Source organism: Varanus komodoensis, unplaced genomic scaffold (genome assembly GCF_004798865.1).
Source record: "Varanus komodoensis strain SLA01 unplaced genomic scaffold, ASM479886v1 scaffold7_3, whole genome shotgun sequence".
Taxonomy (NCBI): domain Eukaryota; kingdom Metazoa; phylum Chordata; class Lepidosauria; order Squamata; family Varanidae; genus Varanus; species Varanus komodoensis.
The window spans coordinates 23,484,759-23,511,023 of record NW_025336480.1 but is presented as its reverse complement, the minus strand read 5'-3'; the positions used below and the strand labels follow the sequence as shown (position 1 = coordinate 23,511,023).

The 26,265-nt window shown below is 41.7% G+C and overlaps 1 protein-coding gene across 3 annotated transcripts in view; it reads left to right on the top strand.

Moving 5' to 3' along the window:
• LOC123035789 (ADP-ribose glycohydrolase MACROD2-like) overlaps positions 1–26,265 on the top strand; it is a 139,167-nt gene that overhangs the window by 16,893 nt on the left and 96,009 nt on the right. For 2 of the 3 annotated variants that reach the window (XM_044454378.1, XM_044454376.1), the window contains exons 1-2: positions 10,966–10,977; positions 14,097–14,198. In XM_044454378.1, the coding sequence (XP_044310313.1) occupies positions 10,971–10,977; positions 14,097–14,198 (109 nt within the window). In that variant the 5' untranslated portion in view covers positions 10,966–10,970. Of the gene's footprint in view, positions 1–10,965; positions 10,978–14,096; positions 14,199–26,265 lie in introns of those variants that run through there. The other variant, XM_044454377.1, reaches the window with a different exon arrangement.

The window sequence follows — 26,265 nt, the reverse complement described above, 5'->3', positions numbered from 1 at the left end:
AAGCATTTTGGCCTTCAAGTTACTTAATTTCACTGATGGGTTGGTTTTGGCTCCTTGTGTTCTGCTTGCTGCTTTTAACTTGTAACTATATTTTAATGTTTGATTACTGTGGTTTCTGTGTATTGTAGGCTGATTTGAGAGCCCTTCAGTTTCGGAGGGGAAACGAAGGATATCAGTTCTTCAGATAAACACTTCCTGCAGTAGGGCTAGCAAAGGGGAATGTCCATTCTTTCAGCGGATGAGCTCTTTGCCAGATACTCAGTTTCATCAGCCATTCCCCCTGAATGGTCTCCATGAGGCCAGAGAGGGCATTTGAGAGCAATTATGTCAATGCTTTCTCTCATGTCACCATTCCAAAATGGTACCCAGCGCTATCCACTGAGAAACCCCCTAAGATATTAAGGAACCCACTGTTCCACCCATCTCCAGGGTTGGCAGCCCAAATTGCAGGGGGAAACAGATGCTGTAAGCCCGGATCTTACTAGGAAATGGTCTGAACATGACAGTGGGATTACTCAAACCCTTCTCTCTTCAGACCATTTCTCTTACCCTGTTGGGCAGAAACCATGCCAAGGGTACGTCCTTCCCTCTGCATGGGCCTGTGGACAAACTGCGACATCCCCATGGTGGTCAGGTTGGTTATGAAGACACAGTCTGATCGAGCATTGGACTCAGCGTGGTCATTCTGCAGCCCCACGTCCTCAGCTGACCTTGCTAGGGATGCCGCAGTACAGCAGGGTGGGTCACACACTGAAAACATCCCCTGCCTGCCCTTATGGGCCAACACCAAGTACAGGCCCTCAAAAACCAAATCCTGGGAGGAGAAACCTCCTGATGAATATGAGTTCATTCCTCCAACTGTTCCTCCAAACTGAGCTTGGTGCTGCACCAGGTACCTGGTCAAAGTGAGGTTAGTCTCACCCATTCCTTCCAAATTCAAAAGCTCACCTTTCTGCCTGTAACATATTATTTCACATATTATGATGTGAAAATAATAAATGATTTTCTTTTAAAGGAGAGTAAGTATAGCAATCTGGGAAGAGTAAGCACTGTGAATTCTGAATAAATAATGCAAGCTACCCATGACTGCCTCTTTCAGAGTGTACCTGCAAAAATGCACGTACTAGTGTGATTTTCAAAACACCAGGGACCCTTGTGACACTGACATTAGTCAGCCTCTGGAGGCTTCCTCTGAGTGTCCTCAAAAGGCTCTGGGAATGGTAACGAAGGGGAGGGCCTTCTCAGTGGTGTTCCCATATCACCACCCTCTCTGCTGCACCCCACCTGGCACCAAATTTGCCATCTTTTCAGCACCAGGTTAAGACAGCCCTCTTTGTGGAGGACTTTAAAGACTTCCCTGGTCATTTAGGGGCCTGATAGGGTTAGCCAGGTGCCTCTTGGCTGGGTCTTTTTAATTGTCCTTTCATGTTCTTTTATTTGTTTAATTCTTAATTTTTAATTCTTGCTGTTTTTATCTACTGTATTTTATTGTTGTTAAATTTTGGTGTACACTGCCCAGTATGGGCAGTATAGAAGTGATGGTGACGGTGATGGTGTTCATATTCATGCAACCCTCCTAAGAGGATCTCAAAGGTTCACCATGATCCATGGCACTTTGTTGTTGTTGTTGTTGCTAGTTGCGAAGTCACGTCTGGCCCATTGCGACCCCATGGACCACATTCCTCCAGGCCTTCCTGTCCTCCACATCCCCCAGAGTCCACTCAAGCTCACACCGACTGCTTCAGTGACTCCATCTAGCCACCTCATCCTCTGCCGTCCTGTTCTTCTTTTGCCATCTATTGTTCCCAGCATTAGGCTCTTCTCCAGGGAGTCCTTCCTTCTCATTAGGTGGCCAAAGTATTTGAGTTTCGTCTTCAGTATCTGGCCTTCTAAAGAGCAGTCAGGTTTGATCTCCTCTAAGACTGACTATGCTGGCTGCCAAAAAGAACTCTAGACTCCTGTAAGTCCTATGTGGGAGCTAATACAGATTCTTATGAACATGGCAAACTCCAGTAAGCATATATCTATCATTGTATTTTCTTGTTTAGCATTCTTTCTCCTCTTTTGTGGACTGGAACAATGTGTATTTTAGAGTTGTGTATTGTTGAGCTGATTTTATTAAATCCTCATGAAATTTGAGCAAACTCAACACTAGCAAAATTCCATTGTAAATTCTAGATGAAACAATGCAATTGAAAGCACAATGTTTAAAGATGCACTTACAGATTCTAGGCCTAATATCCTAATTGCAAAAGCTGATGACTTGAAGGCAAGACTTATTAGGCACAAAGTCGTCTAGTTTGGCTCTTGCTGGTACCTAAAGCAAGGCTGCAGTTTGCAAGAGCCCTGAAATTGGCACATAGCACAGCTTGTTTGGCTTTTAACTCTACAATTGCAATGGCGATGAGGCAATAGCTATTTATATTTCCATATCTAACTATGTAACCCTTATGTTTACTGGCAATTGCTCTCAGCTGAGAGTGTACAGCAGGAACTGGGGAACTGTTCTCTGCATTGCACTGTTCAAAACCTGTCAGAATCTGCATTGTAGTCATGTCTGTGCCCAGAACCAAAAATGGATAAAATGTATAAAGTCTGTTCATTATGCAATGAGGGGAAGTCCCCTTTGCATCCAGGCGTTCTCCATCCCCAAATTTTGCAAGGTTCTCCCCATCAGCCCTATCACTGGAGAACAGTCCAGGATGGAGTAAATGACATCAGTAACATGAAGGGAGGCCGGTGAGGCAGTTTGGCCTGGGGAGTGTGGGTGTGGCCTGGGGTGTGGGTGTGGCCTGGGGTGTGGGTGTGGCCTTGGGAGTGTGGGTGTGGCCTAGAGAAAAGCTGGATGTCACAGCTAAGAAGCTTGATCTCTGCATTTGACCCACACGTTGGGAGTTCCTCATCCTTGATGTACAGGTTCCACCCTAAGTGTCACAATATCTGATTTGCTTGCTTTCTTGTTCAGAAAAATTATTTTAAAATATTACTTTCATGGGTCTTGTAGCTCTTTATACTCTTCACTGTGTTCTCCCAGCCCACCCCCATCCTCCATTGTGAGGCAAAGTCAGAACATGTGGTGATGCTACCAGATTTTTTCAGTTTCTCAGATGGTGAGATTTGCTTCTATGTGTAGATCATATCTATAAGAAAGATTTAGAAAGGATTTCTCTGATTTCTACATAGTTGGATTTTTTTCCACTTACATTTTATTATGCAATTTCTACAGAAGAAAAGAAAGAAGCTATATAGATTTAACTGTATTGGTTTCTGTGTGTGTGTGTGTGTGTGTGTGTGTGTGTGTGTGTGAGAGAGAGAGAGAGAGAGAGAGAGAGAGAGAGAGAGAGAGAGAGAATACTGATTTCTAAGAAATATACATAACACTTCAGCAAAAGTAGATCAAATATCCAAATGAGTGTCTGTTTGCAGATGATCTCTACATTCCATCCATTCAAATGCTGAAAGTCTTGTAAGGTCTACAACTCATTGCATTAAAGGAGGTGAGCATCTATCTTTCCTGTGTTCTAAGTCTTTCAGCTGTCAGAAGGGCATGGAGAATCCATTTGCACTGTCCATGTGTTAAATTCCATGAAGTAGGTATATAATTTAAAACAACATGCACATCAGTAAATGTTAGGGAGAGTTCCAATACAAAAAGTATCTGTATAACTTCCTCCCCCAAAGGGGCAACTACTGGCATTGCCAAAACATCTGTGTAAAAGCTGAACTACACCTTCCACATTAGCCATTTTAGACAAATCTTTATTAAAGAGAGTTTGTGGCACTGAACGGATACAACGCAACAGTTTGATCCAGAGATGCTTCAGATACAGCTACTAACATGGTGATGCACTGATTAGTCAGAAAGGGACAATTCCGTTCCATTCCTGCTTAGGTCCCTGCATATCATTTTTTAAACCAATAGTAAGTATTTATAGAGTCTAGGTCAATTTGCCTCATCAGTCTCAATAAGTGCGGGAGATGCTGAAAATGTAAAAGCAGCAAGGCCAAACCTAGCTGCTAAAGTGTGTTGTAGTTGCCATTCTGCTGCAGCAGGCAAAATAAAGAATGATAAAGGTGCATCATTGGCACCTACCAGTTGATACAAGAGGAAGGTTGTCACAAAATCATTACCAGCATTTAAATCTAGATTTCCCCAAAGCATCATTTTAACGTAGATAGTTAATTTGGGAATTTTTACCCAAATTATTTTTTAAATGTGGAAAAGGAAATTCTGGTTACATCATGATCATGATCATCATCATGATTATCATCAAAAATGTGTGTAGGAACCTGGGAAGTTATATCAGACTAAGGTAACCATATTGCTTTTTAAAGAGACATCTGTGTCAGCAGATCCAAAGAAGAAACTGCTTAATGTATGATCCCAACTCATTCTGATATAACATTCCCATTTTTAGAAACTGTTGGAATGACCTCAGAATGCTTCTGTCTGAGTGCCATGTATTACATCATACCTATGAACCTGGTATGCTAGTCATGTCATGTGTTCAGAAAGGATTTGGTCAGATCATAAACCTTATGCAGCCCCTCCTTTCCTGCTCCCCCACAGCCATGGTCCACCACAGGACAATTATACGCTCTACATTCTGTTTAGCAGGGAATGCTTTTGGCCCCTGAGCCCCAGAGAAGTTCTAAGAAGGAAAGGGCTGCAGGCAGCAACTGTGAACAAAGGATGGTATCAGCCTCTTCAGAAACAGAACACCCCCTTTGGAAATGGAGGAGTCTCTAGCTTGGCCAGGGCTCCAGAAAGCCCTTCTACTTTTTCCCATTGAAGTGTGAGAAAGTGTAGGAAGTGTGCCACTTCAGATATATCACCTGCACCTCTCAGAATATTCTTTCCAAGGCAGTTTTCTTCTTTATCTTAGGCCTGCCCTACTTAAAGAGCCAGTCCCAAGCAAGGGAACAAGAAACAGGGCCTTTTTAGGGTGGCCACTTACCGATCACCAAAGAAATAGAATGCCTGTTTCCATAAAATTTGCAATTCTAATTCATACCTGTAGGTGGACATCAGGAAATAATTAGTATGACTTAAACAAAATGCAGCACATTTCACCATAGGGTGAAAGAGGATGGCTTCTGTGCCCTCCAATTTAATCTGCTGCGCAGGTGCTGCAGATGGACAGCAGAGACATTTGTTTGCATTTATCAAACAAATGCAGATATGACAAAGCCACCAATGCAGTCAGCACAGCATAAATTCCATATTACATTGAAATGAACTAGACAAAATGCACATGAGATAGAAAAGAAAGATTGAAAGTTAGGTGCGGGGGGTGATACTAATCCAATGTCCACAGTTAGCATTGGACTTTCTTGACTCTGGGGGCAACAGCAGCCTGAGTTCAATACAGATCAGAAGTCGGGATCAGAGGGCTTCTCCCTGGCCTGAATGGCTCATTGCTGCCACCTTAGACTCTCCTCCAAGAAGCTCTGGGAGCAGCAGAGGGGGGATCCCTGGGAGTGACAAGGATGGTACATCCCCTGAAGCCTCCTTGTTGTTCTGCCTGCTGCAAGGGGCATACTGTTCCTGCCTGTGCAGGAGTATTTTGCCTTGTAAGAACACACCTGTGGAATGAAGATGCCCTGAGCCAGGTTCAGAATATGTGCACCCACTTGCTTTCACACAGTGCTGGCTCTTGGTTAGCACAGATAACCAGTGACTTGCTGCTTACTGCTCCCCACTGGTTTTTAAGCACAATGTCTGAAAGACCTGCTCAGAATGTCTTGATGTGCTAAATATTATTGTGTGTTTGCAAAAGCCACATAGAGAAATACAGGTGCCTGCATGACAGAGTAATCTGCAATTTATCTCTGAATTCCTATGGTCATTTTTTGTTTGAAGGTTCAGGGAAAACTTCATTCCAGCCACAACTTTCTACAGTCCTGTCTTCATATACATGCTCCGTATGCTAAAAGAATGGGGTTTATAAACTGCATGACATATTAAGTGAGGTTATTTCAAAATAAGCTGCTTATGAATAACAGTTCAAAGAACTAGCTTAAAAGAAAAGAGGTTAAACATTTCTATTTATAAACAGAATCTGACAGGTTTCTTCTTCTTCCCAACCTTTGAAACTACACTAATTCCAATTAGGCTGTGCCACAAGCCCATGCAAAATTAGCCCATTAGACTGGAATGCTTAGCTCTGCATCTGCTCTCCTTCTGTCAGACATGGGTCGAGGCTCGCCACAGGCATGTCATCACTCACAGAGACATCAAGCACTCTAGGCTGGAGTGGGAGCGACCAGACACAGTGCACCTGTTGGATGGAGAGAATGATATTTGTCATTGTGAACTTTGGAAGGGGGTTAAAGGAGCACCTGGGCACCTAAATGAGGAAGAAAGGAGATGGGAATCAAACCTGGAGTCTCACACCTCCCAGTGGTGGCAACCAGAACTGGCTTGGAAGAGCTGGAGTGGAGGACAGGGCTAGGCAGCTAAAGTCATTGGTCTCCCCACCCCAATTCATGGCATTTGGAGGAAGAGGAAAGTCAGAGATCTGCAGAATAGAGATCCTCAGATGGCCAGCCTCTGAAAATTCAGAGTACTATTCAGGGTTTGGGACACCCCCCTCTTTCTTCTTGGTAGGTACCACTACTTGAGATCAGGTGATCCAGAAGCCAACCACGGAAAGCTTCTGTGATAAGGAATGCTTTGTGGATTATGCCCAAATACCTTCTTAAAATCAAACTCCCCTTCAGGCTTTTTTGACTGGATTATACAGGATATGCAAATTTGCCTTTGTCCTTAAATTCCTTTAATCTTTTCCTTGTTCTGAAGCTTTCACAGTTGTGCTGATTCCTGGAGAGGAACTCACTTGCTCCCTCCTGGCAAATAACTCCCTGTATATCTCCTCTGATTCTGACAGCAAATATTGCTAGTTTCAGGCAAGTGTGCATGTGTATAATAGTAGTAGTAGTAATATCTGAATTAGTAGTAGTAGTAATAGTATTTACAACATTCACTGTATATACAGTATCACATCTGAAAAGATTTTGGAATGGCAAAAAATAAAAATCAGGCAATGAAACACAGTATTCCGCTATAGCATTTCTCTATAACAAAATCTTATCCTGGCAAATAAAATCAGTTAATATCTTTTTATTAATCTTAATATTTACATACTGCCTCATTCCCGTAGGTTCTGGGCGGTTTACAAGAAATTAAACCAACAGTGAGTAAAATTGACTAATACTGCATATTAAATAAAACTGACATGAGAACTAAGCTGGGAAGGCATATTGAAAGCGATGCATTTTCAACTGCCTCTTAAAGATGGGAATGTGGGACATCAGACATACCTCTTCCAGCAGTCCACTGTTAATATAAGAGTAGATTGGATCCAGAACCCACTTCCCGTGGACAGATGAGCTCCTTTTGTTCACAGGAGGCTTCTGATCCAACAGAGGAATTCAGCTAGAGAAATGGAAGAGGCAGAACTCTTTTTCCAACTCGCTTTCCTGTGTATTTCCCCACACTGCCTTCCAGTCCTGCTCCAGAGGATTAAGAGACATCCAGAGCAGTGGGGGCTGTAGAGGGAGAGAGCCCCCAAAGCACGTACACATACTTTCCACCTTTGGGTGTGATTGGTGTTGAATCCTGCTCAAGAAGTGTTCCCACCAATGGAAAGAAAAGGAAACCGGAACCAACCCCATAGAAATGCACTAAGGTGGATAGCATCCCTGTTTCTCTTTTCTAAGGAACACTGAAGTTCTTCATACTCTACTGGAAATGAGTTCTATTTGGGGAAATAGCTATTGGATGCATCCTTAATAAATTGCATTTCCAAAATTAATGAGATTGCCACATGCCCTATGACATGAGTGTGTTATGCCATTCTGTCCCATTAGTGTCGTAGCTTGATCCTTTTTATGCTAGCAAGCAAGCATTTGCATATGTGTCAAACACATTCATATATTTAACATGGAGGAGTTATTCTTTATGCTAATCCAGTTTTCAAAGTGAAGTTTGTCTTCTCTGTTCGGTGTTTGTAAGAAATAGTTGGGTAATAGATATTTGAGGTTGCGACTGCAATTAGCCATTTCCTATCATTAATGGACTTCCAGTTCATTTCATCTGGGGGTCATGACTCTAGCAGATGGAAATCTTACTTGGAGCCTGTCTTTATGAATTACTGCCATTGCGTGCCTGCAGCGAATACTCATCTTTCTCTAATAGGCTCCCAGCCACCCGCCACCCACCCAGTGAAAAAAGTTATTCCAGAAGTACACACTTTAATTTTCTGACAAGCACCTTTCCAGCTGACAGCTCCATCCTCATTCAAAGGCACCTGTGTCAGTAAGAGGAAACACACTGCAGACGTGAATTCTGCCTTATTTGAAGCTTCTGGGGAAATGGTTGGGGTGATTGCCTTTGCTGGCTTTCTGTCAGACCTGGGAAACAGTGATGAAAAGGTACCAGTGAAGAATCAATGGATGACCCAGTACAGGGTGTGCCAAGGTAAACACTTTCTTTGGTTTAAATTCTCTGCCACCCAGGAAGGCAATATCTTATTACTTTTGTAAACTATGCATATGCAAGTGAGAGCGAAGGGTGAAGCTTTTACCCTCTGAAATGAAGAGTGGGATGTTTATGTTCCTAATGCAATCTTTTGTGAGAGCAGCTACTCATGCTAAGGCCAACGAGTCGTTCGGAAGCAGTTGAAGAAACGGAAAACGAATAAGAAATCTTTCCTGCATCATTCGCACACATCAGCTTTAAAACCACAGATGGTGCATAGAAAACTCCTAAACCTTAGGAGGGAGAAAGTATGTGCACATGCTTGTGCTGGAACGATGTATTTCGAATCTTGCATGGAGTTTGGATCTCACTGAAGTCGGTGACAAAATTCCTATTGATTTAAGCAGATCAGAATTCCATGCAATAATATTTGGTTCATTTGCTGCCGCTGCGCCCATGTCTTCTTTGGTTTAGCAGCTGCTAGCATACTGTGTTGTTTGACTAGAAGTAGTCTGATATGATCCAAGTTCATGTTGTGTGTTTTTGGTCGGGCTTAAATCAAAGGGACAGACATAGGTAAAATTTGCTATCAACTTCAGTTGATTCACTTCTGATTTTTTTGTTTATTTGCGTGACACTAATTATTATCAAAGAGCTAACACTCTCAGTGCAGCATATACAATAAAAACTAAACAGTGAATAAAAACATATAAAGAAACAATACATGCTCAGTGGTATTCTCTTCTAGGCAGAGTCAAAAGTCCAGTATTTAATGCAGCTAAATAACTGAGCAGGTAATAAACAATCATTTTATAATGAAGCAATAGGAATGTTAGAAATAAAGCTAATGACCCTGGGAGAATGACAAGGTTGTTGCCTGGTGCTGGAAACAAATTCAGCAGAGGCAGACCTTTCTAAGGAAGGCATTCTGCAGTTTGGTGGATGCTGCAGAAAAGGACCCCTCTCCAGTCACCACCCTCTGCATCTCAATGTGTGGAAGGCATGGATGGAAGAGATGCAATCTCAGGGCATGGATGGAAGAGGTGGGAAGAGGCAGCCCTTGAAATATGGTGATCCCAGGCTGCAAAGGGCTTTGTAAATTAGCAGCAGAACCTTAAAGCTGGCCTACATGTTGGGAGTTAATCGAGATTATACAATAACAGTGTGATCTGTCATAGCGCACGGTTTCAGCAAGTGACACATATTACGCTCACTGAAATGTCCAGACTGTCTTCAAGGAAATTCTGCCATGAAACACAGAGGCAGCCCAACTGGGAAATGACCCAGACATAGCTCACCAAAGGGAGACTGACACTGCCCAACAGGGTCAGCCGGCCCCAGCCGTAGGGCGAGGCTCACTGCTCCTCCAAAGGGGCCTTGAATGTGAAGACAGATTCTGAGTCAGCCAAGGGGGAGCAGCTGGAATCTGCAATGGAGATGGCAAGGCCAGTGGACTAAGAGATGAGCCAGGCAGTAGTTGGGGTCAGTCAGCTTTGGATACTGCGGGAAGGCTAGGATGCTAATGAGAGAAGGACAGATCAGGCAGCACCAATCCCAGGGTCTGGTCAGCTAAAATGAAGGCAGACCAGTTGAGAACTGAGACGCTCCAGGCAATTAGCTGTGAAAGGAAACGGATTCGCCTTAAAGGTGAGGTGTTGATCATTTGAGTTTGGAAGGGAGGAGAAGTTTTCCGTTTCGATCAGCCTCTTAGTAATAGGGTACCTTTCTTTAATGGCTAGTTTTCTAACCATGCTTGTTTCTTTTTTATTGACTTCTGCAATACATTTCATTTGTGCTTTTAAGCCATTCTGACAGGCTTGCATTAATGTAATAAAGCTTTTAGTTAGAATGTCTTTGTCGGGGTTTGCTCGGAGCAGGGAAAGGAGGGAGGTATGGCCTCTATACTAGCTGAAGCTGATAAAAGGTTCTCTGAGCCACAAAAGGTATTTGTGTCTCTAGTGACAACACTGGATCAACAGAAACCCTCAAGCTTCATATTTGATTCTTTAATGAGAGTGCAGCTCCTTCCAGATCTGGTTAAACGCCATTCACCTGGACAGCTGAACCACCAACCAAATAAATGAATGCAGGGCACAATCTTATACATGCTCTGACAAAAAAAGCCCTACAGCTTCCAGCATTCTCCAACCCGCCATTCTTTTCTCTGTCTACAAATGCATGGGATTGTGCCCTTATTGATTTACATTTTTTATTATTGCATTACATTTATATCACTTAGATAGTCCTCTTCCCTCCCATTTTCTCCCTGTGAGGTAGGCTAGGCTGAGAGTCTGTAATTGGCCCAAGATCTCCCAGTGGACTTGATGCCTGAATGGGAACTAGAACCTGGATTTCCAGAGTCTAAGTCTGGCATTCTAACCTCTGACTCATTTAGCTTGTTCCCCACCCCAAATGACCCTAGAGTAGCCCGTAAGCAAGGTACCCCCTGGCCCGAAGCATGCCATCTAAGACATCACACAAGAAGAAAATGGATGGAATGGAAAGAGAAGCAAATTAAGAAGTCTTTCAGTAAGGCTGGTGGAATGAAGCAGCTTCTTCTCTCCTCTTTTGTTTCTCTGATATGAGTTCAGCCAGGTTATTTCATGCTGTATTTGCAGAGGAAAAGGTTAATGGATCTAGTAACCTTTTCCAACTGTAAATTGTGCATTTAAGGCAATCTTTTGAGTTTCCTGGCATTATTATTATTAACTTATTCGGCAATTTCTCAAAAAGAACATATATAAACTATATTTAAGCTGTGATGCTAAGCAAGTTTGGACAAAAAAGGGGGGTCTAAACTCTTAGCATGCTCCAGTCAGCATAGGATTGCACCCTTTAACACCAAAAGAACTTTTAGTCGAATCAGAATTTCTTACTGTGATCTGTGCTAGACAAGTCTACATTTTTGTTGTTATGACCATTTCTTCTATTTAGAGCCTTTCTTTTTTCTCTTTCAAAGAACTCAGGGTTGTTTATCTAATACTTCTTGTCTCACTCTTATCCTTTCAACAATCCTGTGAGGTATGTTAGGCTGAGAGTCAGTGACTGGCCCAAATTCACTCAGTGAACTTCATGGCTGGGGAAGGACTAAAACCTAGTCCCAGTCCAACACTCTAACCATTAAACTACATGGTCTCTCCTTGTATTTTGGTCAGATATTAAGAATTGAATCAGATGTTTCAGAAGGAATCTGGTAGAATCATTCTATTGTAGCTAAGATCAAAAACGCTTTCCTCAGAATCACCAAATAAATCTGGGTAACCGTCTGCTGCTTTGCCATTCCCTTCTGACTCTTTGGGTTAAATATATTTTATATCCTTTCAATGAAAGTCAGAACCTCAGAAGAATTTTTAAAGGGTGGGGGGGGGTGCTGATAGTCAGGGCACACTGAATGTTGCTTACTTTTTGCAGACATGTGTACATTTTCTGAGTGAATAATAATTATAAGCTGGCATTTAAGCTGGTCTCAAGATGTTTTAACTGGTTGCATGCTGTCCCTTTCCTCTGTTGTGTGTATGTGGGGTTGTATGTTTTAAGAATGATTTTGTTTTTAATATGTATTTCATCACTAACATACTTGAACTCCATATTTGTTGAAAAGGCAGGATATTGATTGATTGATCAATTGATCAATCAATTGATTTCTCTCTAGCATACATACAGTTGATTAGGAGGAAGAAGTCTAAGAACTAGTACATAATATAAGAATTACAGGATGCTTGCAGAACATCAGCTAGCCTTAACTAAGCAGCAGACTTTTTAACCCAGTCATCTCTAAGGAGCTCTGACTCCTGGCCAATCTTAGGGGCAACACTAGCCCCCTCTGCCCCCTCCCCCTGCTTCTGTGCCCCAAGGACCCAAGACATGGATTCCTCAGCAAAGGGCGCTTTCTCTGTACAAACAAGAGAAGAAAGAGAAAAATCACCTGCCCAAGTTCCTTAAAATTAGGAGCATGACTTTTCTGCGGAAAAGATATTGATGTGCTGATAGCACAGGCAACACCAGTGGCAACTGACCCAGCCTTCCTCAGGAAGAGTCGTGCTGCCAGCACTCTTGTCAAATATTTCAGCACTTCTTGGCAGAGTGGATGAATGCTCCTCCTTTGGAACAGCTTGTGCGAGTTTCCCATTCCCACCTTGTCATGATACAATCTACAACCTGGTCCAAACCCTGATTATGCTGAAGTAAGTCCCCCTTGCTTCCACTACTTTAAAACGCTGGCCTGACCTGTTCAATTCTCTGCTGAATCCAGATACTTGGGAAGGGGCAATGCATTAGATGAAATCCGTGAATATGCCTCTCTCTGCATTTGCCTCTGACTTTGGAAAGGACCAGGGTCTTCATGGGGTGCCTGGAAAGGGGTGCGTAGACAGGCTTGACTGAAGCACATAAAGCGTTTTTTGTGGGAGTGTCTGTTGGAACAGAATGCATATTTCGCAGGGATTTGTCGATAGGAAGATTTTTTTTACTTTATTTGTACCCTGTCGCTCTAACAAGAACATGGCACGAGAGTACTGACACTCATCGGCCTGCCTTGCGTCCCTCTCCATCTCTGTCCCGCACCGTTGCCTTCTCTCTCTCAGCCCCAACATGCCTCCTCATGGTGTGATTCTGTGCGTATGTACTTGGAAGTTAGTCGTATTAGTTTAAATGGGGCTTTCTCAAAGGAAGCATTGCATTAAATTCTCTATGACTGTATTGCTTCCATATTCTGTACATGGCTAATAGACTGCAGTGTTATCGATATGTTAAACAGCATTATTATTATTATTATTCCAATTCATGAGTCTTGATTATCATATGGTTGCTATTGTCATTTCAGAACTTACAAATAAGATGACATAATTTTGTAGCACAATGATCAGCTGGAAATCTCTGGTTGATTAAGCAGTCAATCCTGATATATTAAGATCTGTATATAGTGCTTTTCCTTAATGCCTTAAGTATTTTGATATGATGCCCAGCACAGTTTGTGTAAATTTCTATTGATTTCAAGGGGACTTTTCACCTGCTAAAGAAGATTAGTTTCTGATTTTCAGCTAGTAAAATGAATTAAGATTTATTTAGTTGATATCATTATTTGCTAGGAACTGGTACAATTGGATGATAGGATGCTGTTGCAGACCCTCATATTGCTGTTGGTACTTCTACTTCCATCGTTTAAATGAATTGCCAAACTGAGGTCACTGTTCCTTGTCTGTTTAATTTATTGAGCATTTTCATAGATTCATAGAATGGCAGGGTCAGAATTTTAAAAATAGCATTAAAATTATATATACACACACATAAAGACATGCAAGTGATATTATAAGGAGCTTCCAATAGAAAACATTACTTAGTAAGTGGTATAGATTTAAAATGGATTAAAAGAACATGAGACTATTATGATTTATACGTGAGGTTTAGACACTTCTGAACTACAACATTCAGCTCTCAGCCTGAGGATCCTCACAACCATGCTAATGGTGCATGGGCAGAAATCTATCTTCATCCTGCTTAATAGTACAGCAGTGCTTCTCTGAAAGCAACTCAGAGATACTTTCTAATTCTCCCAATATTTTGCACATACATTTTTAATAGAAAATAATGCCACTTAAAATCAGTTTTATTTATTAATTCTTTATTCTTGCAGAGGGAGTGGAGCAGAAAGGCCAGCCTTTGTCACCCGTGAAATGCAAAGCGATGCAGTCTGAGAACCCAGAGGATGATAACATGGGTAGGTGGGATTAAGTCTCCTTGGAGCCATTTATCAGTTTTTCATTACATAAAGATAGGTTCCCTTTAATTTTTAAATCATATCGTCTACAGTCCATTTATTTTAAAATATTCCTAGTGTCTATATTTATAATGCAATTTTGCTATATCGCCTCCCCAGGGTAGTTTGGCCCGAGGTTATGCAAACTATGCACATTTTCTCTTATCTTTCTCCTGGGTAATTTTGGCCCTACTTTGTTTAACAGTGATGCATTTTCTGGCAGGAGAGAGATAGCAATGGTTTTAATGCTCTAATGCTGTTTAGTGTTTGCTGGGTTAGAAAAAGGGGAATCGTATTCTAAGTAGTACAAACACGAAACCAATCCATTACATTTAAACTTATTCTAAAAACAAATAATTACTTCTTGCCTCATTACTATTATTAGCCCTTCAAAAGAATTGCCTTAAGCCACATGTGTACATATCCCTAAACCATATTTTAGAAGCACTATATGCAGGAGCAGAAAAGAGCCTGCATAGCCCCTCCGGCTCATCCCTTCCTCTGCTCCTTTCACGAGGCAGGAATTGGGATTCTCTTCCACTTTTCACAATTTGTGCTGTGTGGATTTAACTACGGGACTCTCATCCAGTGAGTCCCGCGGGAAAGCCAGGCTTCACACTGGAGCTCCATGTTTGGATCAGAGAGAGCATAGCAGAGTGGCTAGGGGTTAAACTATATGCTGTGTGAAATATACAGCAGGTTACAGAACTTGGCATATATTTTTCATGCTCAGTGTAAGCATGTGGTGCACCACTTGGAATCATCGTCTGCGGCTGGGGAGGTTTAAACCTTCCCACCTTGCCATTTCCACTACTCATTTAGCCTTGTTTCCGGAGTCTTAGGAAAGGCACTCTCAATCGATTCATGTTTTTTCCCCCATTACTTTTTACTTGTGCTGTGAACAGCTTGATTTTATTTTAATGTAAAGCAAAGGGAAAACAAAGCTTAACTGGTGAAACTGGCACCTGATTTGTGGGGAGAGTAAGCATGTGGGGTGAAAGGAACAAGTCTGAAAGAAAAGCCAGTCTGTAAACAAGACACTAGATGACTCCTCTAAAAGGTTTTGCTTTTAAGGAAGAAGAAGGGCACAGTCAGTGTGGTGTGTTGCCTTCCTGAAGCCTGGTAGGAACCGTGGGAAGAAAACCTGCCCGGGGAGGGTTTTGTAACCCACACAGAGAGTCATTTTGGCTAATGGGCAGGATAGACATTTAATAAATTAGTACATTAATAAGGAAACATGCAGCCAAGATGGTGGCAGGGAGAAGGTGGAGCGGCGGAATGCCAAGGATGGAGTGGGGTAGGTCTGGAGGACACCTTGTCTAGGATGGTCTCAACCTTGGCTGCATCACTGGTCCTGGTGTAGCGCTCCCGCCTTGAATCAGTTGCAGGCAGCCTATGAAAAGCATGCTGCCTCCTTCCAGTCCCTTCCCACTCTAGACTCCCTCCGTGTTCCCACCATGCTTAAGCTGTATATCAGCAACAAATCCACCGTTGCATCCACTGTTAACCAGGTTTCCCTAATCCAGGAGCTAAAGCGCACTTCAGGCCACAGTTCCAGTTATTAATTAAAATGTATCTTTCTCAGCATAGTTACCTTAAGCCCTGATGTAGCACAGAAAGGGAAGAGGCTCGTGTTTCTAGCCCTGAGATTGAATTTGTTAACTGCAGTGAGCAAGGAGTCGTCAGCATCCCAGCAGCACCAATCCTGTGATAAAACAATGAGAGAAGCTGTGTATATGGTATTTTTTTCCTCTCATGCTGCAATCAATAACACAGAGAGACCTTCAAAGTAGCTTGACAAGCCGACCATAGCCTATTCAGGAAGCGCTTAAAAGCTGTACATGTACTTTTCTGTGGCAGAGCCCTTCATGTATGAATAGATTAATTCCAAATACACTCCAGCTAGAGAAAGTCCAAACTTTAAATATTAGAATAGGGTGTTTCTTCTTTTGTACATTATACAATGACCTGGTTTGTATAACATGGGTTATCAGCCATGGTGGGTTATTGTGACATCCAAACCTGATTCAGTTTCTTCGATGTAGCTTACTTTTCATGCAAATACATACCTTATTTTAGGATTGCTCATACTCATGGTGGGTTGTCATGATATCTAAACCTGGCACAGCAAGCTCAGTGCAGCATCATCTATGATTCATAGTTGTGAAGAAGAATCCTTTATTTCTGTGCTTAAGATCCATCACAACACAGATGTATTGAGGCACATTTTATTCTGTCCGTAATGTGAGTCTTTAATATTGATATAAGGAAAGTCCACCTTTAAGTTTCAGCACTCACTCAATATTTATATGTGGCAGTCTATACAATTACTCACTTGATTATATGAATACATTCCTCCTTGTTATCTTGCAAAGTATGATCTATGATTAATATAATTTTGTCACAGGAATAAAATACCAAGGGCTACATCCCTTGAGGCCTGGGTGAAAAGTTAACACCGTGAAATCCCTACATCCCTGAGATACGAAGCACTGTAAAAAGCTAAATTAAATAATGGGGAAACAAAATACTGATTTTAATGTTCCATTTTCACATACAGCTTTGTAGGATTTGTGATTCCCATCACCTCTCTCCAACACGTTTGGAGCAGTGTGTCTACCTATAATTCTATTTTAGCTCTTACTGGTACTGTGTTTTTATGATACTGCGTAGCTGTTGTTTTTGGTGCATTTTATCCAAAGCACTTTGGTGCTTTAGCTTCAAATCCTAGGATTACACCAATAGATTGATTCAGTGTATGTACAATACTGTGCTATCATAAAAATGTACTTGATGGATAGCCCAATCATCACGAGTAGCAAGGGTCGGCAAATAATCTTCAATATGGTCAGTTGTGGATTGACCCTTTTGGCTTTTAGCTTTCAGATTCAACATGAAATGTGTGAAATACTGTGGAGAGCGAAGAGGCATAAGTTTGCTGACAGATGACTATTCTCACTATCTTTTACACAGGCAGAGCCTGTGTTATACTTTCACACATTTTTGCTTGGAATCTGTGCACTGGTAAGGTATTCCAGGCTTCACAAACCTTTGACAAGTCCACAGACAATTATTTTCTTGTGATCTTCACTGTTCGTCTCCAGATTGATGCTTCTATGGTTCTTTCTGCACTCTTACAAATGCATGTGGGAAAAAGTTCTTAGAAAGATCTTCTTTCATTTGCTACCATGTTCAAATTGACATTTAAACAATTTAGATATGCATCAAGGGTCACTTTACACATTACCGGACCAGTTCTAGTGCATGCATAAGATACACCCAGCTAGAAGGATGAGTTTGCAGATGCCTGTCTGAGGGCTTTAAAATCTTGCACCTGTAATACCTGCCATGTGAAGCAGCACTGAGCTTTCATTATGAAAATGCTTCAGTTTTAAAAACTGTAAAAAATAATAATGAGAGCTTCAGATTGTGTTGAATCAAGGATTGTGTGGCCTTTTCTAATAACATTTTGTTAGGCAGCAATTCGTGTGTGTGTGTGGGGGGGGTATATCACTTGAAAAGTACCTTCAGTGGCAGCATGAAAATTATTTTAAAATGAATGGGTCCTAGGCGGGTGCCTTGTTAGGCTGCTTGATAATCCAGCCTTGATCAAAAGAACCTTGATCTCCATTGTTAGAAAAAAATAAGTTAAGTTCAGGGCCAGTAAAGGGGTTCTCTTTTACAACCTTTGTGCTGACCATAGAAAGAATTTCTGTTTAAGGTAACAGCCAGCAGAAAATCTGAAATCTAGTTATAGAGGGTAAGTGCTTGTAGAATATTGCTGGTATTAATGTTTTAGTTAATTTGTTGCATGAGGCTCAGCCTCTAGCATCATCCGTAAACAGAAGGGTTTGGGAAAATTTTTATTCAGCATGCGTTCCCATTACAGCTTAACAAGTTTGTACTTGCCTGATCGGTATATGAACTGAAACACACTTTCCTTTAGTACTTGCATCTCAGAATTCTGAGATGTAGTTTGATGAACAGCAACAACAACAATGCATACAAAAGTACATACAGTGGGGAAAAGATCGTACAAAAATGGGAAGTGCTCACACCAATGTGGAATTTATTAAAGGCATTGCACAGAACAGCATTATATTAAGGAAAGCTAATTTGCAAAAAGTGTGTAGGTTAGGCAAACTGGTGCACAGAAATTCACATGAAGATGCCTCTCTGTAGCAGTTTCAAAGTACCTCTGAACTGAAAAGTGTAGATTGTATGGGCAATAATTTAATGGACAATAATTTAATTTACCATTTTAAATCTCAGACTCATTTATTACGAGTATGTTATAGAAAAAGATACCAGTGCAAAGCATACATGCATTTGCCAAGCTCTAAAAGAAAGTTTAAAGAGAAGTGTGTGAGAGACCAGGGTGGGGGTAGCATTCAGTCATATCATTCTTCTTCGATACAATGAATTTTATAGAGCTCTTGAAAAGGACAATTTAAATAAAGATAAAGTACTGCAGAAAAAGTCCTTGAGGAGTAGTAAGCAGCAAATATGGCCGCAAAACATTCGTTCTTTTATGCAAAATTATACTTGCTATATACTTGCTTAAGATATATTTTTTGGCCTGGTTGAGACCTTGTTACTGCCTTTTCATTTTGATGGTTTCAATTTGTCTTGACACATTACAAATACTTGAGCTAGCAGGCAATATTTGTCTGTCTGTCTGTCTGTCTGTCTGTCTGTCTGCCTGCCTGCCTGCCTGCCTGCCTGCCTGCCTGTCTGTCTGTCTGTCTTTGATAGAGTTCAGACAACACAATAGCCCACACTCAAGAGCTGATTATGGATATGCTTTTCATTGAACCATGGGTCGTGATGTTGTCTGAATCTAACTTCTCTGACAAACCATGGTTAGTTAACTATGAGCAACCCATGAAGATAACCTTTGGTTTGTTGTTGGGTTGTGAGCTACGAATTGTTTCTGGTCAATTACCTATGATTTATTAGTGCAGCTGAGTACAGACAACATGATAACCCATGTCTCAACTACAACCCACAGCCTAATGGCAGTTCACACTCAACCTGTAATCCATCCTTGAGGGTCAGTTATCATGTTGTCTAACCCTGTCTGTCTGTCTGTCTATCCATCCAAACCTTGGTAAGGATGCAAACTGTTCCATGTGTGAGTAGAACGTACATGGATAGTTAACACATTTGGATAAGTGTGAAAAAAAGAAAAAGGTTAATTATTTAACCTTCTGCCCTTCTCAGATGCACTTCCCCAGTTCCTTGTTAGCAACTCGCAGGAGCAACTTTTCATGCATTGCAAAGATTCCTACCTTTCACTGCCTATCAACCTGCCTGACTCCCTAAGTACCTATGTCTGAGTTTCAAATCTGGTAACTGGGTTCAGACAACCCAATAACCCACACTCAGGGTTTGAGTATGGATTGTGCTTGAACCAGAGGTTGTTGTTGAAACATGCTGGAACAGGAATTACTGCATTGACTGAGTCTAGTCAAGATAAGAAATCATGATGAACAATCCACAGTTCACAGCTTAAGAACATGCCATGACCTTTCTTCATGGGTTGTCTATGTTTGACCAGTCATGCCTTGTTAGTGCAGCTGAGTTCAGAAAACACCTCTCAACAGCAATCCATAATTAGCCTATTCTCAACTCTTCAGTATCTTACAAGTGAAGAACTTCAGATGTTAAACTACAATTCCCATCAGTTCTAACTATTGGCTGTCTTTGCCATATAGTTTTTATATTGTGTTATTACCACTGCTGCTATACTATCAATTTTAGCTGCCAGACAAGTTCACTTTATCTCGTTTATAATGCTATTCTATCTTAGTTAAAGGATGTTTTAAATGGTTTTATTCACTGAATGGTAAACATTTATGTCCCCCCTTTTATTTATTGTTTCTCTTACTTTTATAGCTTGTTTATATATATATATTATTATGTATTGTTTGAATGTATTGTTTACTGGATTATCTTATTTGTTGTAGTATAATGTATTGTGAAACGCCCAGAGAGCCTATGGCTAAGGGGTGTGACATACAAGTCCAATAATTAAATAAGTAAGTAAATATAGCTGATGAGAGTTTATTCTAATGCTATGTGGAGGGCTACAGGTATCTAATTGGGCCAGTTCCCTACTATTGATGCCACACACACACCTTATTAATCATAGCACTTTACAATCCAAAGCTAATGAAAAGGCTGACACACACACACCCCCGCTTGAAAAATTGATAGGAAAAATGTATCACCAGTACCAAAATTGTTAGACAAGGACTCTCTTGGCCTTCTTTATACCCAGGTGTGTATGCCTGCACGTGTATGAAACATGATTGGGCTGTGCAGCATCTTTGTTATGATAAGTGAGTGAACATTTTGGGTTTTTTACAGATGGTTTTAATATGAAATCTTTCCTCCTCCTGCTCCTCCTCCTCCTCCTCTATTATGATACTAAGTTACAAAATTCCAAGTCACTAAAATGACTAATGCAATGTTGTCAGAGTAGCATTCTTTACCGTGACAACTCAAGGTACCCTCAGGGTACTCATCTGTCAAGGAACTCATTTCACATTTCTGCCCATTATCTGAATAACCAACAAACCCCGATGATTGTGTAGTGCAGAGAGGGAGCAAACGATAGCTCTGCTTATGAAATTTTGACATCGCCATTGCTTTAAATAAGGTGCGGTTGGGGGGGCTTTGGAGGGCCATGCTGCCAGGTTGTTTCCATTACTGTTCTTGTTGTTGTTTATAACAAATCTAATTTTAATCTAAACTTTTAGTGACCTCTACCTCTTTTACTATTCTACCGGCTTGATTGCATAGGCTGCATGCAAACAACAGGCTTTTATTAATCTGGCACATCAAAAGAAATGTGTTCCATTTACCTGCGGCACTGTGTTAATCACAGAAATGGATTCCACAACCTCAGTGTGAACAATGGTATAATCAATGCAGTAAGCAGTGATGCTGAAGATAGGCATTTAAGCATATTTCTCTCCCTGCCTCCTTCTCTATCTCCCTCCCTTTTTATGGAAGCGTTGCCTAGAGGCAATGAGAAAAATAAAAACAAAACCAGAGTTCTGTCATTCTGTTCCTCTCTCCCCAATTTTGTTGTGCAGAACGGTTTTCCCTAGCTAGAGCTTCTCTCTTTCTTTCTCTCGTTCTCTCTTTCTTTCTGATAAACCTGCCACATGCTTATGCATTCCAGCAACCCTTAGTCACCAGGGGCTGCCCATGTTTGTCTGATATCTGCCACTTGTCAAATATTTCCTTTTTTATCTTTTATGGAGAGATAAGCACATGAAGCACATGGAGTTGGTTCAGAGAAGCCAAGTCCAGCAGAGAGAAGGGAAGGCCTTTTGCTGATTCCCTTGGGGAACTTGGGCAGGAAGGTGCTGCCTGCAGGTCTAGCTGGATCCAGCAGTGCTCTTCTCATGTCCACACCACCTTTCACCCTGTCCTGGAGCAGCACCCTCCAGAGCAGCTTTTCCGGTGGCCACAAGGGGTTTACAGTTCCCACAGCAGGAATATTCTGTGCAATGGGTGCCTCATGAAAATCTTCGATCTACTTCTTTGTTAGCATCCACACCCCAGCAGGAGACTTTATTGGTCTTCAGCTCCCTTGCCCAAGCCTCTAGAACTTAAATGTAGGGGAGGTTACTTTGCATCATGTAGACATGTATGCTCTGACTATCCGAGCATCAGACTAGGATCAGGGAGGACCAGATCCAAATTGCCACCCCACCACTAGATAAATGATCTTGATGAAGGATCTTCGGTCAATCACTACCTACTTCACAAGACTGTTCTGGTAGGTGGCGGCAACAGCCTCAGCTCTTTGCACATGTTAAATTGTAGGCTCCCTATTTCATTTGGCTGAAAGAAAATTGGAGAACATCCAAAAATGAACCAATGGAGTAAAGAGGTGAATTCTCCAGATGGTTTTAAACTGTGCTTTTATTCCAAGAAGTAGCCCTGTGTGTGTTAGCCATGAATATGGGCATTTAAGGTGTCATTTTAGACAGAGACAGAGGGATGTCTACAGAAATCATAGAAAAATGTAGCCTCTAAGAAGAATCCTGCACCTGATTGGATGATCTATGTTTTGTGGTGAAAAAGGAAAGTGAAAAGTCCCAGGCAAATCACGCAAACTTTTGAATCCTTGTTCATTGCCCTGAGAACACCATCCCCACTCCACAGCATGATGATAGCAACATTGTTGTCGGGATACTTTTTCTTGGCAGAGACTCAGAAACTGTCAAGGCAAGATGGATGGAGCTAAATGCAGAACAGTTCTAGACAAAAGCCTGTTTCAGTCTGCAGGGGACCTGGGATAGGGGCAGAGGTTCACCTTCTAGCCAGACACTGACCCTAAACACACAACCAAAGTAAGACAAGTGGTTTAAAAACAAGAACCTGGGTGACTTAGAGTGGCCCAGTCAAAGCCCAGAAAACCATTCGATTCAGAACCTGTGGCAAAACGTAACTGTTGCTGTTCACCAATATCCCCCAGCTAATCTCACAGAGTGGAGCAATTTCACCAGGAAGAATGAGAAACATTGCAGGGTTTGCAAAGCTGATGGGGAGGACCTGCAGCTGTAATCTGCAATCTTGCAGCTATAATTGCTGCTAAAGGTGCTCCTACCAAGTATTGACTCGGGCTGAATACTTATGCAGCCAGTAAGTGCCAGTTTGCTTTTGCTTACATAACCTTTGTGCCACAATCAAGGTATTCTGAACCTTCTTATCAAATGTTAACAATGCCAATGAAATCCATTTCAAAATGTGAAAAAGTCAAAGGGGGATCAATGCTTCTGCAAGGCACTGTAATTGATCATTCTGCCTCACCCCACAACTGTCAGCAGCCAGTGAGACTTGGACCCTGTTTGCACACCCATCACAGCCTGCCATGTCAAATTTTCAACCCACAATGGCAGTTTGCAATGCTGTGTGAACCTGGTAAGTGTGTGTGGTTGCCACAGTTAACAAAACTCCCACATCCCTAAAACAGCCCAAGGATTCTGGATGACTTGTTAACTTGCCTTCACCAGGGGCACAGGACATAACAAGATACGGTTGTGGTGTAAATAATCAAAATGGCTAGCCGCCTGGGTTAATTTGCTTCACATGCAGACTAGCCCTCCGTGTGCCAAGGAAAGGGAGCCTTCTAGTCATCCAATCTCATTGTCCTTTCTCCAGGGCTATTTCTCCCCACATCTTTGGGGAAGGTGAAAGAAAAATGGTGCCAAATTAGGCTTCTAAGTTGTTTCAGTTTGAGATGCAAAAACCTCTCATAGTCTGTGTGTGAGAGGGTGGGTTTTTGAGAGTTCAGTCTGAATGTTGAGGGAGCTTATGCATGCCTTCATGCTACAAAGAAACAATGGCTTTTACATGCATTGCTGCAAAGCACAGAATTATTGGTACAGGCCTGGGAAGTAAGCCCCACTGAAATGAATGGGGCTTACTTCTGAGTAGACAAGGATGGGCTTGTGCAGTATGTAGCAGTATCTTTGAAAAGAGATGCATGTTGGAAAGGCAGTGCCCAATACAAGTATTCTATAGACTGTAAACTGAGGCAATGCATTTGTGTGGATGATTTTTGCTTGTATGTGATTGATAATCCTTGTTTTTAATATGAATACAAGATAAATTTGGAAAGTTCAAGGGTCCTGGTGGCCAGATGCAAAAGTGATCAGGGTTCTTGCACCATTATTTTTTTTTCAGTGGGCGTTTCAGATGTTTCAGTAGGTGTGACTTATCATGTACTGAAAATCCCACTTCCTGCCCAGTTTTGCTTCTAACTTTGGACACAGTTGTTTGCATGTTTAGGCAGAAGAAATTGCCCTGCACCTGACAGCTTCCTTCTGATTAAAACCCACAGAGGCCTGTGCTGTGAATGTCTGAACATTCTCAAGGCCATGACGCAACTTATGGGACAGCAAAAAATTATCTTGATTAGCTCATGGTTTTATAGTCAATACATGAACAGCATTATGCTGCCACCATCCCTTAAGAACCCTGGATTGTTTAGTGCAAGGCCCACTGATTAATGAGGATTTAATGAAGTGGCTGCTGCACTGAGGCAAGGAGGCCTCCAAAGTTGTTTTGGTTGGCCAAGCACATGGCAGGCTCAAGGTTCCCTGGAAATCAGACACAGAGGCATTAGCTAAGAGTCTCATGAAAAATTGCAGCTGAAATAGAGTCTCAGCAGGTGTGTGCTCTGACTCGGGGTTCAGAGAGTTTGTATCGATTCTGCATTGGGAATAGAATTGCCTGAACTGAGTGTGGTTGATTCTGAACATTTTCTTCATCATCTGTAAATAAATGAATTTTAACAAGGAGATGCCATAAAACTTGGCTGCTTTCTCTTGGGGAGGAAGCTGACAATGCAAGGTTACATAGGCTTCTTACCTCTTGACAAAGGAGACACACAGCCACCGGAACCTTGTTTCTGGAGTAGAGAATACACCATCTCCCGTAAGGAGTAGTTCAGGATGGGTGAGAGGTATTCAAACCACTCAATAGCCAAACTGCAAAGGATTTTGTGAACTCAAGTTCAAGTTCTGAGTGGTTGCCAGGTGATTTTTGTCCTGTTGGGCCTGTTGGTATTATTGAAATAAAACAAAACTCTGTGAATAAGCCTCAATGGGTCATGTTTTCCTTCCGGTTTTCTCATGTGACCACATAGCAGTTGCTGCAGAGAAGAGGTTCATGATGCAGAAGCTGATGCTTTTTGAAAGCCCCACTGAATGATGCCTTCGAATGCAAGCAGTGGCTTTGTGCTAAATTCTGCCTTTGTTGAGATAAATGGTTAAAACAGTGAGCACATCAGGCCCAGAAATCTGTTAAGCAAATGGCTAGATGCTAATTTTGCTAGCCTCCATTAAGTGCTCTCCCCTCTCCCAGTCTGCCCCCAGCTTCCTCTCCACACCATGGGGTTGTAGCCTGAGCTGTTATTAAATCTGACCTAAATCATAATTTAATTAAACAAATTAAAATGACTGAAAGATTCTGTAATGTCAGGCCACTACCCCGATGATTCATTTTAATGCATTTGTAGCTTTGCAGCACAGTGGTAGGACATGCTTTTGAGGATGAGGGAAGGAGGAAGAGAATGAGTTGTTTAAATTCTGGACATTCTCTGCAACTGGAATAGTCTGGGCTCCATTGCCATTTTCTACCAGCTGTCAGTGATTAATCATAATGTATGCATTTGACATAGAAACACAATGCAATTATGTTGTTTAAATATTCAGAAGATTTCTGGAAAAGGTGCTGTGTATTGTCTGAGATCACATTTTTGCCAAATGCAGTCTTAGATCAGGCCGGCATGATTATGTTCCAGGCTGTTTTGTTCTCTGAGCTCAAATATGTTGCCGCAAGCATTTGGACTAGTAACTGGAGGAAGAGCGATTGCCCACAGTGTTCTGCCACCTCCTTACCATTTTGACAAACATTTTGCCATCTGGCTAGTGAATACATCTGGCATTGTGTTATTGTTGGAGCATTACATTGTGCTGAAAATCATCGTTGTCGTAGGGCAGCATAGCAGTGGTAAATTTTGAAGTGCAGGCATGCTTGACAAGAGTCTTCATAGCCATTGTCAAAAAATGCAAGCAGCAGTATTGAACCATACAGTTATATGCATGCGCGCTCGCTCGCTCGCTCGCTCGCTCTCTCTCTCTCTCTCTCTCTCACACACACACACACACACACACAGACTTAACAGCAGTACATAACTTGATTACCAATTTATTAGAATCACCTGGCATCCATAGGATAAAAAGCAGCATAGTGGTTAGCATGTTGGATGTTGGGTGGAGAGATCTGGGATTGCATGAGAAAGGCAAAGACAGGCAACATGACTGGGTTCAAATAACCTGACATACTACAGTCAAGGATTAAATATGAAGGGGTTGTTGTTGAACTTTCCATTGTTGTTGAAATGTGGATTATTGTGATGTGTGAGCCCATCTTAGTTTACCATGAACAATCCATGATGGGAACGCCTGTGTTGTTTCTGGCTTGTGAACTGAAGGTTGTT